General features: G+C 39.8%; 1 protein-coding gene across 2 annotated transcripts in view; it reads right to left on the reverse strand.

Moving 5' to 3' along the window:
- The window catches only part of TBC1D19 (TBC1 domain family member 19), a 112,318-nt gene that overhangs the window by 24,148 nt on the left and 72,147 nt on the right, over window positions 1-16,023 (reverse strand). For both annotated transcript variants that reach the window (XM_084626596.1, XM_084626595.1), the window contains exons 12-14: window positions 13,942-14,016; window positions 8,337-8,399; window positions 1,658-1,742 (exon numbers count right to left, since the gene is read on the reverse strand). In XM_084626596.1, coding sequence (XP_084482722.1) covers window positions 1,658-1,742; window positions 8,337-8,399; window positions 13,942-14,016 — 223 coding nt within the window. The remainder of the gene's footprint in view (window positions 1-1,657; window positions 1,743-8,336; window positions 8,400-13,941; window positions 14,017-16,023) is intronic.

Raw genomic sequence — 16,023 nt, forward strand, 5'->3', positions numbered from 1 at the left:
CCACCCCACCCCAAGCGCTGGCTCTGAGCTCCCATTGGCCAGGAGGCAGCATGCAGAGCCGCCTAGCTGCAGCTCCGCCCAGGAGCAGCAGGAACAGGTCAGCGCTTGCGGGGAGCCACTTGAGGTGAGTGCCCCCCGGATCTGGCACCCCAAAGCCCCACATGAACCCCAACCCCGAGCCCCCTCCCACACCCAAACTCCCTCCCAGAGCTCACACCCCGCATATTAGATGAAGAGCTGGACAAGAGACTGAGTGGGACAGAAAGTGCAGAGGGTAAGGGTAGGATATGAGGGACAAAGAGATTGGGACAAGGAGCCAAGGGTGGGGAAGTGACAGGTCAGAGATAGGTTGGAGGGAATGAGGCAAGAGCACACTCCTCTCCAGAGCCTGGAATGGAACCCAGATTCCTGAGTCCTCTGCGGTCAGCAAATATCTGTGAAAACCCTGACAAAAATGTCGAATCCCCCTGTAGTACTTGTCCACACAGAGGATGACAACCTGCTACTGCAATCAGTTACTCCATGAGTTCAAGTGGCAGAGGTCTGTATAGTGGATCTCAAGGTTCCAACCCTGCTGATGACCCCTGAAGGTGTCAATATAATGACACGTGATGGAATTTGTTTTTTCAGTTTGCTTTTGTAAAAACCTAGGAAATTACACATAAAAAAAAGTTTCCTTACTTTGTCCAAAAAAAAAAAAATTAAAAAAAAAACTTTCCCTTTATTTTTTTTTAGTAGTTTACATTTAACACAGTGGATGTACTGTATTTGCCTTTCTTTTTTTTTTTTTTGGTGGTCTCTGCTGCTGCCTGATTGCGTAGTTCCAGTTCTAAATGAGGTGTGTGGTATTAAATTTAACTTAAAATAATATTAAGGTCAAGCACTTCTAAATCAGGAAATACGAGAACAAAGATTGCCCGTGCATATGTGTATTCATTATTATATAGTCTTTAATTACATGATTGTATACTTTGTGCTTTTGTCTAATGCTGACCCTCACGCCTGGAAGAAATTCCCTGTAAACATCTTCAAAACTAACATTAGCTTCCTCCAAAACCCTCCATAAAACTCTCCTTTGTCAATAGGCCTACGTAAAACTGACAAAAGCTACACTGCTAGTATGCTGAGACTGCCGCCTATCATGCTGACCAATATGTTCTCACTATTTCTTTGTACTCACCCTTTGGTCTGCCTGTATCCAACTGTTGTCTGTCAGATTGTAAACTCACTGGGACAGAGACTGCCTTTTTGTTCTGTGTTTGTACAGCACCTAGCACAATGGTGTCATGGTCCATATCTGGTGTTTCTATGTGCTAATACCAGTAAGTAAATAAATAAATATAGTATAGTATTTTCCCTGCCTCAGCTGCCCCACCCTGTGCACTGAATAAGGCAGGAGTTCGGTGGAAAAAACAGTATATGATCATGAAAATTAAAGACTGTATACATAATACAAATACATAGGCAACCTTAATTCTGGCATTTCCTAACTTTTGAGTGTTTGACTTTGTGATCTTAATTATTGTCTTCTAATTTACTTTTTGTGTACATATGTAATATACATAAATTAAGCTCATATAGATTTGCTTTTTTGGTATACTACATACAACAATCAACACTACTCTTCATATTATCTCTTACAATACTTTTACTTTACCTCGTATGTATGATTTGGGTGGAGTAGCGCTATTGTAAGAAAAGTGCTCCAATACTGATGTATCTCGGGAAAAACAGAGTAATACCTGCAGAAAGCAAAGGAAAAAAAATCAGCTGACTTGCTCGATGAACAAAACAGTGTCAAACACACAATTATGCACTGACAGTTGTTTCATTTTAAGATCTTCTGTATCTAATACTATAGAGTTAATAGCAAAAAAACCTCTTACGAGACTATTTTAATTTTTGAAACACATTATGATCCAAGATTTCTACGTTTGTATTTTCAGACCAGTCTATGCCGAGGTGTGTATGTAAACCATTTGTGTATGCAGTTATATGTATGCATGTAACTGACACTTACATGCCTAGCAGGCAATTTCAATACCCTGTTACCATGATTGACAGCCATCATACTAACTGCAAAAACAAACAAAGCATGTGCATTTTTGTGTATGTGCAGTTCTAAAATTGCCTGGTGCCTAACATTCTCCATCAGACACAGAGCCTTTACAGAGTATCTTGATAGTATATATTCTCAACATTTACTTCATTGTGAAACAACACAATGGGAAAATACCAGATTAGGAAGACAGCATTATATCAGCCTCCATCAAAAAGCATATTTAGTGTTAAATAGTTTAGGATAAGAACACAAATATATCTGTATATGGGAGATCATTCTAGATTCTGAAGAAGGATATCAACTATAAGAAAAGAGGCTAGCACATTGCGAGCAATCCTGGAATAGCTATAACAATAATAAAAGATGAAATATATGCATCTGAAGTTATCGGAACATTGTGTCATATTAAATTATATGATATTTGAAGATCTGAATGTTATCATGCAGTCAACGACTGAACCACAACATACACACACAAGGTGGCAGAATTAAAGTTGAGTCTGCTGTTTCCTGACCTGGGTGCTTATCTCCGCAACTTTAAACATTCTTTAATATAGTTTTTAATAGGGAATATTTTAAATCTGGACTACAATTTTTAAAAAAATCAAAACTGTTTTAAATGCTCTAGTGCTGTTTCACTACATATTTTCTGTTTCATAAAATAAACTGTTTTTTCTTTGAATAAATGATCGTGAATAGTTTTCAAATAATAAATTGGTCAAAAACAAACATGCAAAATTGTGACTTTTGTAAACCACTTGCACTTCTATTTGAAAACAGATAATATTCTTTTTGTGATAACATTTTACCTTTTTTGAATCCCAACAATTTCTCATATTTAAACATCTTTTTTAAAAATAAACAATCTTAAATAAACACTCTAAATTAAATACTGTTACTGAATAACTCACAATCATCTTCAAATTGTAACAATACACAGGCAAAGTTAATACTCAGTATATGTTAACTGATGTGGGAGAGTCTAATCGAAAAAGGAAATAAACAATGTTCCCCAGTAGGACAAAGAATCTAACATTTATCTGCATTCCTCTCTTAGGAATTCTGGTGTCTGGAAGTTTTTAAAATCAAGACTGGATATCTTTCTAAAAAGTACGCAATAGCTCAAATGAAGTTGTTGCTTGATATAGAAATTACTAGGTGAGGTACTTTGGGCTGTGTTCTGCAGGGAATCAGACCAGATGATCATAATGGCCCCTTCTGGGCTTAAAATCTATTAATCCTATGTCTCATTGTCATAAATATAAAGGGAAGGGTAAACCCCTTTGAAATCCCTCCTGGCCAGGGGAAAGCTCCTCTCACCTGTAAAGGGTTAAGAAGCTAAAGGTAACCTCGCTGGCACCTGACCAAAATGACCAATGAGGAGACAAGATACTTTCAAAAGCTGGGAGGAGGGAGAGAAACAAGGGGTCTGGGTCTGTCTGTAGTCGTCTTTGCCAGGGACAGAACAGGAATGGAGTCTTAGAACTTTTAGTAAGTAATCTAGCTAGGTATGTGTTAGATTATGATTTCTTTAAATGGCCGAGAAAAGAATTGTGCTGAATAGAATAACTATTTCTGTCTGTGTATCTTTTTTGTAACCTAAGGTTTTGCCTAGAGGGGTTCTCTATGTTTTTGAATCTAATTACCCTGTAAGATATCTACCATCCTGATTTTACAGGGGGGATTTCTTTATTTCTATTTACTTCTATTTTTTATTAAAAGTCTTCTTGTAAAACACTGAATGCTTTTTCATTGTTCTCAGATCCAAGGGTTTGGGTCTGTGGTCACCTATGCAAATTGGTGAGGCTTTTTATCCAACATTTCCCAGGAAAGGGGGGGTGCAAGTGTTGGGAGGATTGTTCATTGTTCTTAAGATCCAAGGGTCTGGGTCTGTAGTCACCTAGGCAAATTGGTGAGGCTTTTTACCAAACCTTGTCCAGGAAGTGGGGTGCAAGGTTTTGGGAAGTATTTTGGGGGGGAAGGACGCGTCCAAACAGCTCTTCCCCAGTAACCAGTATTAGTTTGGTGGTGGTAGCGGCCAGTCCAAGGATAACGGGTGGAATATTTTGTACCTTGGGGAAGTTTTGACCTAAGCTGGTAAAGATAAGCTTAGGAGGTTTTTCATGCAGGTCCCCACATCTGTACCCTAGAGTTCAGAGTGGGGGAGGAACCTTGACACTCATAAAGAAGAGAAATAAAGCCAAAAGAAAACCATCATAACACAAGCTATTTTTAAAGTATACAAATATTTGACAAACTAACAAGGTGTTTATACTATTAGTCCAAAATTAAGAAGAAAATTAACCACTAAATTCAAAGGATAAACTTAAAGTAATAAAATCATGGGGCATGTGATAAAGAGGAATTTTACAATCGATATCAGTGGACCTCAATTATAACGTATGAGAGTTATAAAGTGGTAAAAATGTAATATAGAAATCACACTCATGCAAATAACTGAAAATGAGCAACTTTATCTCACTGTATTCTTCACACAAAGGATTAAATAGGACTAGGGGTCTACCAAATTCGTGGCCGTGAAAATCACGTCATGGACTGTGAAATCTGGTCTCCCTCAGGAAATCGGTCTCCGGCCACCCAGTTCTGAAGGCAGAGCGGACAGCGATGGCTGCTGGCCAGGCACCCAGCTCTGAAGGCAGCACCACCGCCAACAGCAGCGCAGAAGTAATATGCAATCCTGCACTTCTGCGCTGCTGCTGGTGGTGGCACTGCCTTCAGAGCTGGGCGCCTGGCCAGCAGCCGCCGCTCTCCGGCCATCCAGATCTGAAAGCAGAGCAGAGAGCAGCTTCTCCCATGGCCCAGCTTGAGGCAGCGCCACCACCAACAGCAGCAGAGAAGTAAGGATGGCAATACTGTGACCCCTAAATAGGCTTGTGTCAAGGTTCCTCCCCCACTCTGAACTCTAGGGTACAGATGTGGGGACCTGCATGAAAAACCTCCTAAGCTTATCTTTACCAACTTCGGTCAAAACTTCCCCAAGGTACAAAATATTCCACCCGTTATCCTTGGACTGGCCGCTACCACCACCAAACTAATACTGGTTACTGGGGAAGAGCTGTTTGGACGCGTCCTTCCCCCCAAAATACTTCCCAAAACCTTGCACCCCACTTCCTGGACAAGGTTTGGTAAAAAGCCTCACCAATTTGCCTAGGTGACTACAGACCCAGACCCTTGGATCTTAAGAACAATGAACAATCCTCCCAACACTTGCACCCCCCCTTTCCTGGGAAATGTTGGATAAAAAGCCTCACCAATTTGCATAGGTGACCACAGACCCAAACCCTTGGATCTGAGAACAGTGAAAAAGCATTCAGTTTTCTTACAAGAAGACTTTTAATAGAAGTAGAAGTAAATAGAAGTAAAGAAATCACCTCTGTAAAATCAGGATGGTAGATATCTTACAGGGTAATTAGATTCAAAACATAGAGAATCCCTCCAGGCAAAACCTTAGGTTACAAAAAAGACACACAGACAGAAATAGTCATTCTATTCAGCACAATTCTTTTCTCAGCCATTTAAAGAAATCATAATCTAACATGTACCTAGCTAGATTACTTACTAAAAGTTCTAAGACTCCATTCCTGGTCTATCCCCTGCAAAAGCAGCATATAGACAGACACAGACCCTTTGTTTCTCTCCCTCCTCCCAGCTTTTGAAAGTATCTTGTCTCCTCATTGGTCATTTTGGTCAGGTGCCAGCGAGGTTACCTTTAGCTTCTTAACCCTTTACAGGTGAGAGGAGCTTTCCCCTGGCCAGGAGGGATTTCAAAGGGGTTTACCCTTCCCTTTATATTTATGACAGCTTGCCACCCCCTTTTGAGTCAGGATCCCCAGTTTGAGAAATGCTGCAGAGAAATCACATTTTTCATAAGCTGGTCACAGCATAAATAGCAAAATGTCTATTTATGCTGTTACCAACCTGCAAAAAATGTATGATTGTGCCACAATTTAAGTAGACCCCTATTTATAAATAAATAAGAACCAATGGTACAACTCAATATTATTATTTAATCTTGTCATTATCATAAGCCCAGATGCTCCAGACAGGATCAGGGCCCCACTCTGGGTGCCATACAAACCTAAGAGGTAGACATCATCCTTTCCCCAAAGAGCTTGCAATCTAAGTAGCAATAACTAATTCTGCCAAAAAACGAAGGACTAGACAGACAACTGATTTCTATATCCCTTTTAAGCTATAATTTTCAGTGTTCAAATTCTCTTACTTAACCAACATTTTCCCCCTCACTTATCATTTGGAATCAGCAAATAATATGCCATAACAGAGTGATTCCTAAATTGTGGTCTGTGGAGCCCCTTCTTGGTGGTCTGCAGAATGAAACAATTTGAGAAGTAGTTGAAGCTGAAGATTAGGTAGGGAATGAAGGTTGTCTTTAGGAGATATACTTCTTTTACAAACCATTTTGCAGAATGGAATAAAGTACTAAACGGAACTAGACACAAGGAGTGATCAGAAGTTTAGGGTTGTTTTTCAAATCTCAGAACCAAATTTAGCTCTGCACTTTTAAAAAAAAGCACACATGGATTTAGCTAGGTGACCGTTGTTGAAGTCATTGGGGATTATGTTGCTAAAATCCAGTACTTTTTGATGTTTTTGTTTCTTTGAATTCCTACAATCACATTCATCTTTATAACTCAAGACTTAAAATGTTGAAAGGAAACAAAAATAAAACCTTCAAATGTGGCTATGTACTGAGAAATGACTATGCAAAAATGTCATCAGATTTAGCAAATTTGCTGTCCTATGTTCCGGAGTGACATAAGCTTCCCAGCACTGATAGAGACAAGTTTTTATTTCTGTCATCACTGTAGAGCCAATACAAAAATTATTCTTTCTTCTTCATGACTGTCAGATAACTAACATATTTATTGACCCAAAAGAACAGTTTGATTTCAGCTCCCAAGCTGAGATGCTCAGACTGACAGAAAATTTATCTTCCGACTCCTAAACAGAGAAAAATATACATAGAATAAATATGGATACCTGGGGTGTAATTTTTATGAAGTCTCTTTTCAGAGTATGAATCATATTTTAATTAAGATATATTTTTATTTGAAAACTGTAATTGTACTTTTAATTGAGATGAAATAGAGATATAATTTCAAATGGGCACCTAAAAGAAATGCGTAAAGTTATATATATCCACAAACACACACAGATATATTTGAATAAATATATTTAATTACAAATGTATACATTTTCTACGTATGGGAACAAGCAGCATTAAGAACAATTTCTTGGTTAATTTTTCCTCCAGACCGTAAGCTCAGACTTACATAGGGCACACTAACTTCAAAAAGGCACACATGTAGTTTCACATAGCTATAAAAAACAAAATTAAACAAGCCCACCCTAACAGCTGTGACTAATCAAGCTGAAAGTGCTTTGAAAATGGTAAGTTTGCTCCATGACATTTATGTTGACACTGCAATCAAATACACATTAGGAAATTCATGAATGTAATCTCCTTCCATTTAAAAAGATTTAAAGGGAAGTAATGTAGATAATTCAATATAAATTAACTAGAAATTATTTGCTAGAAATAATGTTAGAAATGATGAAAATGACATTGCTGCATCCACACAATACTATATTTATAATTACTATGTTTTTTATTTTTAAAATATTTAACCAAATCATTAGCCATTACAGTAAGCCATTGTCAAGCAACATTTTTATATTTAAACTAAGATTTTCACTTGTCTCCTCAAGACTTAGTCAATTTCTGTGAGTCCTTCAACTCTAGTTTTTTTGTTGTTTTTTTAAACTAACTTATGACTACTGGAAAAATAAAGAACCAGCTGACTTCATCCCTTTTACGTTATTGTATTGAAAAAACAAATAGGTAGAATCATTTCCAATTTGGTGGCCTCTTTGTCTCCTCCAATAGACTCCTATCCAAGTGTCTTGCTCAGCTTCTACACTAGTCTTGTTCAAATTCAAAAATATTCTATTTGATAATACAAGGGACTTCAGAAAGTCAAGGGCATTGACACAGGAGAGTGAGTGACCCTCGTCTTCCTACAGCATAAAGGTTATTTTTATAACCTACATTCAGAAAGTGATATTATTTATTCTTTGTATTGCAGTAGAACCTACAGCCCTCAATTAGGAGCCCCATTATGTTAGGTGCAGTTAGTTCAAACATGTACCAAAACACAATGCCTGCCCCAAAGGTGTTACAATCCAACAAACTCATACTTTCATCTTTTCTAAAGCAGAACTAGCTACTTACCTGATATAAATAATCCTCAAATACAAAATAGTAGTCATCGTTGCTCGCTGTCAGCTTTACATCCTACAATTAAAAAAAATAGCAGTTTGTCACTGAAAGATAATTTTTTCATTTGGGTGATGTCTGCAGAATCTAGGCCCAGGATAGTGGTTAAAGACATTGTTTCAGCATTAATGAGTTTCCTTTCACTTATCAGTTGATGTCATACACAGACTTCATATTTATAATTACAACACACAAACACTACAATAGTTTGATTACAATCATATTCTAGACTAAAACTTGGAGACCAAAAACTCCCCCCTTGGTGTTTATTCAGACCAGCATCAAACAAAAAGCATCCTTGAGTCGTCACTAACTACCCACCCCAAACACCAGCAGTTTAGGGCTCAATCCTGCAGACAAGTCCTCCGTGTTCTTGCGGGGATTTTTAAATAATGACTAGATTCTACAATTGTCATTAATGCTAAAAGAAGGTTACTTACTTGTAACGGGAATTCTTCAAGATGGACTCCATACATTCACACGCAGGGGATGCATTGGCTGGTGCAGCTTGGACTGTGGAAACTTCTCACAGCAGTGCCTGTTAGGGGACTCAAACATCCCTACTGCTGCTCTTGCCCCTCCCCTCAGTGTTTGTGAACGTTCTGAGAGGCTATAAAAGGGGGCACGGTGTCCCCTGTCTCAGTTCCTTCTAGTCCACCACAGAGTCAATATTTCATTAGCAATCTGAAGAAGAGGGGAAGGTGGGCAGGGAGTGGGAATGTGTAGAGTCCCTCTCGAAGAATTCCAGTTACAAGTAAGTAATCTCCATTTCTTCTTCAAGTGTCCTCTGCATATACCGAGTCATGGGATAGTTTGGCAAGCAGCACCCCACGACTGGATGGTGGGATTCAGTATTCTAACTGAATAAGGATTGTAGTATGGCCCTACCGAACTGTGCATCCAATCTAGATGCTGGATCTAATTAACAGTATTTGGCAAAGGTGTGGCTCGAGCCTCAAAGTAGCAGCCTTACATATTTCAACAATCAGAACATTTCTGGACATGCTAGAGAAGTAACCACTGTGCTAGTCAAGTGTGTTTATAAAGGATGTGTGCCATCCCTGTGTGGCCTCTTGTGTCCATGCGCAGCAGTGTGGGTCACCCTGCCTTAATTTCCCAGATCGGGTTGTCAAATTCATTGGGTTGCATTAAACAGCGTCCCCACCCACCCCTGGCCCGGCACACCTTCTGAGGGTCTGATTTATTAACAGAAAGTTCAGCAGACACTCAAGAAAGGCTTTCATCCAGGCTTCTTAGCAGGGAGGCAAACTTCATCTGAGTTTATCAGTCCCACCTGAGTCTAGCAATCCCATGCCCAGGCCCATTACCCGCAAGGCACTCTGTATGATTCCTTCCCTGTAACTAAGGCCTCTGCAGGGCTTTTGTGTTGAATGCAGCTCCTCACCTGGCAGCACGCAGCTCCTCACGGGCTGGGCCTTCTGCAGCTATCTGGGAAGTCCCTCTCCTTCTCCTGAGGATTCTATTGCTGTGTTCCCTGGGAGCACCTCTCCCTCACAAGCCTCCTAGCAGCACCCTCCTCCAACTGAGCGTTGGTAGCTATTTATCAGATCCAGGTGTTTGTTAGCTAATTAGCTGCTAACTAGCTACCTGGGCACTTAGCTACTGACAAGTGGCTGACATGGGCTCGTTTTCCTTTATGAAGTTCATCACAGGTAGACTGGTCCTGACATCCTTTAAAAAGGGCCCAGACACCCCATGACAGTGTCCTAACTTCTGCAGAAGGAGGATCTGATGCACCTGTATATCCCTGTTCTTACAGCTGTCAGCATAAGAAATAAAAATTTTAGGAGACTTTTGAAGCTCTCTCATCCTATTCAGATAGTAAGCTAAAATATGTAGTTTGGATTCTTTTTATAAGCATGAGAGCTTGGAAAGGCAACCAGCAATTAACTGATATGAAATCCAGACACCACTTTTGAAAGGATTCAAGGATGAGGTTTAAGGGCAATTTTATCTACGTAAAGAACAGTGAATGGTCAGGTCAGCCATAAGAGCATGCAACTCACTCACTCACCTTGCTGATGTAAAGACTATTATAAAAGCTGCTTAAATAAACATATGAAATAAAGAACAATCCACCCTTCGTTCAAAAGTAGGATTCATGAGCTGGGTGAAGACCAAATTAATTTCCTATGATGAATTTGGGTCTTTCACTGGTGGGTACATATTAACTGAAACTTTCATAAATATTTAACTGTGTCATGTGCAAAGACAGATTTATCATCTATAGTACATGATGCGCTGCTATTGCTGTTTAAGTGTAGTGTAAGAGAGGTCTAGAGTCTTTACATGCAGTAAATATTAATACACTAAACTGTTGCCCACACAGAAACTACACACTTGTCAGGTCATGAATTTATACCACCTAAACTCCACACTTTCTGGTTAATTGCTTCCTGGAAATAACCTTCTAAAGTGCAAGATTTTTTGTCAAGGTCCATTAAAGTCCTACAACCCATGGCAGCTAGATGTAGAGAAAGAGGACTGGGAGATGAACCTTCACCTCCTCTTGTGAAAACAGCTTTTGCTGCCATCACTGGCAGAAAGTTGTAAACCCCCTCAAAGAAGTGAAGAAAGTCCATATACCACCGTTGTCTCAGCCAGGTAGAATTTATTAGAATTACTCTGGCCCCATTGTGCTTTATCTTTATGACCCGCTGTATAAGAGGAAAAGGAGGAAGCAAATAACAGGCCCATCCCCCAATTCAGAAGACAAGCATCCAATGTGAACAGATTGTCTCTGTCCATTCTGAGCAGAAACAAGGGTATTTCATATTCTGGCTCATGACGGAGAGATCTACTTCCAGAAACCACCAGATATTGAATATGTCCTGAATTACTGAATCCTTAACAGAACATTCATGCAACTGCCTCACAGCACTGATCTATTATGTAGCTGTAGTTGCCGCCTAAGTTCAGGGCAATTGGGTAGATGTTGTAGTGGATACAGCAGGCCCATAGCTAGACTGCCTCCTTGCACAGCTGAGACGAGTGAGCTCCTCCCTTCTCATTGCTGTTTTCTTGTCTGTGACAATTTGCACTACTTTGTTCTGGATGTGAGACAGAAAAAATTTGAGAGCTAGACAGATGCACTCCTCTCCAGTTTACCTATAAATCTATTTTTTCCATGACTCCAATTGTCCTGAATTAACAGATTGTGAAGGTGCGCTGCCCATCTACTCTTAGACTCATCCGACATGACTGTCAATGATGGAGTTAGGAAAACTGAATGATTCCCTTTCAGAATATTCTCTTAGAGTATCCACCATGACAAAGATGAAAGAATGTCTTTCAGGAAAGACAACACTCTGAACATAGGGCATGTCTACAGAGCAGCTAGGAGTCTGATTTCCAGCACAGGTACACAGATATACGCTAACTCTGCCAGAGCTAGCACACTAAAAATAACAGCATGATTATGGTGGAAGGACAGCGACTGTGCTAGCTTCCCAAGTATGTACCCGGGGGTCAGGCAGGATAGTCATATCTAAAACTGGGAGACGCACCTTACTCTGAATTAGAACCGAAAAATATCAAAAACTAGGTGAGAAGTCTCCTCTAAAGCAACTCTCAGGAGCATTAATATTGTAACCATTCTACCCATGAGATAATTAAATTGCAAATCCTCTGAAGGTGAAGAGACTGCAGCATTACGAACATTCGCATCAGGAGAAGAATCATTCTCAAGCTCTGGGTATAACTGCTGATATTCCATTTGAACTACAGGCTTCTCTTCTTCAGATAAAGCATCCAGCACTATAGTGGGAAAGTGCTCTCTTTAAGTAGATATAAAAACTGGATCCAAGAGTCTCGGATCTGAGGTGTGAGCCTTTTCCTATCTCTAGTCCGAGATGAGTGCCTATGCTGGTAAGGCTGAACGTCTCTGTGATGCCTAGGCAATGGGCAATATGGCCACACCACACAAGATGGCACTTGACAATTCTGCCACTTGCCACTTAACCCAACTATGGCAACATCTCATAGGACAAGATGACCCACACAGATTATATCTAGTTGTATAGTCAGGTTTTTGTGACTGAAAGCTCAGATGAACATCAGTAACTCTAATGTGATCCAATTCTTCAGAGAGTGGATCTGATCTCAGATCTGACAATCACACTATTGGCAAAATAACTGATCCTGGCATCTATTCTAAACAATGAAGTGTAATGGCGGGAAGGGGAACCTGGCTGATCTTAGGGAAGTGGCCAGGGAATACCAAGATAGATTCCTCTATCTCTTCCTCTCATCTGGTGTAGAAGGATGACACAGTAGATTTCTTCTTCTCTCCCATAAGAGATGAATCATTCAGATCTGAGAAACACTCCAACTGAAGCTCTGTGCACCTGAGCCATAGGAACAAGATGTACTGGGAACAAGAGCTACAGAGGTTTTTTCAGATCTGATGCAACCTTCTGAACTGAGGAGAGATCCTTTGGGAGAGGTTTTCTCCATTATGGATCATTTGTTCTCTTTGGCTTCAGAACAGTTAGGCTCTGATCTTGCTCAGAGAGACCTGAGGAATCCCCCAGCATGTAGCTTTGTCTCAGCCTTTGGAGCATGCTTAGCCTTGACACTGTCTTTCTTGGAGCCAAGATTATCAGATCTGATGTGGCTTGGCTCTCATGTCAGAGGCCACAACCAATCAAGGTTTTAAGTGCTTCAAAGCTGGATCCAATTATTTGGATACTGATAATGCAACAGCCTTGGAACCAGAGCCCAGCTCAGAGACCAGTGCCTTTTGCGCTGCAAGGTCTGGTAGGTTCTAGGCATTATATTAGTTTCCTGTCCTTAAGTCTGGATTCTTTAGCAGAGTTGGAGCAGAAAGACTTTGCAGCCAGTGCTTCTTGTGACCGTAAGGCTTGTAGCCTATTCTGCTGCTCCTTACGTGCTCACAGGGTACTGAAGTTTGAGTATCTTGAAGAAGAGTGGCCTTTATCCAGGCATGCCATTTAAACATCTAGTGCAAGCATGGATGGATGCTGGAAAGACCACATGATCTCTCTCTCTCTCTCTCTCTCTCTCTCACACACACACACTTAACATCCGGTTATTTCAGCTTTGGATTCATCATGGAACCAGAAGTCAGAATTGAAGAGCTAACTAAATATATCCCCTAACTAACACTAACTGTACTAACGCTCAAGCTAGACTAGACTAAGGTACAAAAATCTTATTGAGAAAAGGATCTCGATTCAAAGCATCCAAAGAGGTTCACATCTACCTCCTCCCGCAGTTGGAAGGAAATGAGGAAGCATAGAGCACCACACCCCCTTTTGTAGTCTCACCCTCAGAACATTCAGAAACACTGAGGGAGGAATTAGAGGAAGATGCAAACACTCCAAAGAGCACTGCGACAAGAAGTTTCCACCATCTAGTCTGCAACAGCCAGCACATCCCATGAATGGGAATATGTAGAGGACACTCAAAGATGAGCATGCTTTATTCCAATGCTCCATGTAACCAGAACATTTGTGTTTTCTTTATACAGAGTTATTGTTTTGATCAGTAAATACTCACTATTTAATGAATTACTCACTTTGTAAATCAGGCTGTCCACTAAAAGATCATGCTGAATCACATTGGACTTAAGCTGTTCGTAGTACAAAATGTCCTAAAATGAAATAAATATTATTAATCATTCTTCAACCTGAAATAAAACCCCGATTTATACTTATATAAGTAAAATAAATGCTGACAGCTACATAGGAGGGCATATTACTGAAAAGAAGGAAAAATTATTTAAAAAAAAGAGAGAGAGATCCATATTGCCTGTAAATACCATTTGAAATATCCTTTCCCCTACTGTGAAGAGATACATTCCATTGTTCATCCTAAGTTTCCTCCATAAAACAAGTAAAAAAAACTGGGGAAGATGCATGAGGATCCACATAATACAATATTATGGCTTAGTTGTATGTTAGATGACACAAAAAATGAGAATGAAGGGAAGAGTTTGGACAAAATTGGAATATCTCAGTCTTCCAAACTTTTGCTCTCTCTAGAGCCAAGCCTGCTTGAAAGTTCTGAAAGAACTGTTCCGATTCTTCTCTCCAGCACCTTCTATTTTCATGCACTTCTGTTTTCATGGGTTCCATCAAATCTTGTTTAATATTAGTGACGTTAATATCAGTATGTAATTAGAACTAAGCCAGTCAGGCCTTTGGATACAATATGAATATCCAAATATTTAAACCCACAAAAAGCCAGCCTAAATAGTAGAAATGTCAAAAGGAGATCACGGAAGGAGTACATTGAGGAAAGGTTTAGACTTTTCCCAAGTTCATCTTAAATCACCTGGTCACTCCCTAAACATCTGTGGAGAATATACTTTCAAAGAGGAAGTGTCCTGGAAGGAAACACTCTTCTGTTTTTGCTCATGCTGCCCCCTATGAGTGGGAGGAGCTCCCTGCAAAAATCCACAAAACCACTTTCTCCTCTTTCAGTTCCCTACTTAAAACTTACCTCTGCCATGATGTCTACAAGTGAACATGGCTTTACACAGTTTTACAAGGATTTTTTAAAAATCCAGCTGCCCTCAACCCCTTCCCTTCCACCGAACCCTTCTAACTTCAGTGGGACTCCAGAGGATACATTCAAACAGCTTGAACGATAAAGACCCTAGACAGCATTCACTGGCTGATTTCTTGTAAGTGCTGCAGCAGAAGTGGTTCTATCAAGCGAGGGACTTGAAAAGTGAATGGGTAGTGGCCTTACGGGTAAGTTTGCAAAGGGCAGCATGCAAGAAAATAAGGAGGTGGTGGTTGTTCTTTTCACATGAGTATTAACATGGGGTGGGAAGAATACCATGCTCAATTAAATCAATTCTATAAACTCAGGGACCAATTACAATTAGTAAACTCTAAAACTAGGAAAAACACCGTGTCTATTTCATGTTAACTGAAAATAGCTCAGGGGAAAATATATTTTCATTTTTCTTTCCAATAAAGGGCAAATAAAGGTAATAAATCAGAATTTTGTTAAATATTTCCTTTAAACAAGTTCAGACATAAAATATTCACAAAATATAAATGATTCAGGATATGTACTAATTGGGCTTTAAAAAAAAAAAGGTTTTGGACAAAAGTTTTAATATTCATGTTTAAAGCCACTATTTTGAAGCAGGGTTCAGAGTAGCAGCCGTGTTAGTCTGTATCCGCAAAAAGAAAAGGAGTACTTATGGCACCTTAGAAACTAACAAATTTATTTGAGCATAAGCTTTCGTGAGCCACAGTTCACTTCATCGGATGCATTCAGTGGAAAATACAGTGGGAAGATTTATATACACAGAGAACATGAAACAATGGGTGTTGTTATACACACTGTAAGGAGAGTGATCACTTAAGATGAGCTAATCCCAGCAGGAGAGCGGGGGTGGGGGGTGGAGGTGGAGGGAAAGTAAACCTTTTGTAGTCATAATCAAGGTGGGCCATTTCCAGCAGTAGACAAGAACGTCTAAGGAACAGTGGTGGGGTGGGGGGAATAAACATGGGGAAATAGTTTTACTTTTTGTAATGACCCATCCACTCCCAGTCTCTATTCAAGCCTAAGTTAATTGTATCCAGTTTGCAAATTAATTCCATTTCAGCAGTCTCTCATTGGAGTCTGTTTTCACACCCCT

Source organism: Lepidochelys olivacea (genome assembly GCF_965140295.1).
Source record: "Lepidochelys olivacea isolate rLepOli2 genome assembly, chromosome: 4".
Classification (NCBI taxonomy): Eukaryota; Metazoa; Chordata; order Testudines; family Cheloniidae; genus Lepidochelys; species Lepidochelys olivacea.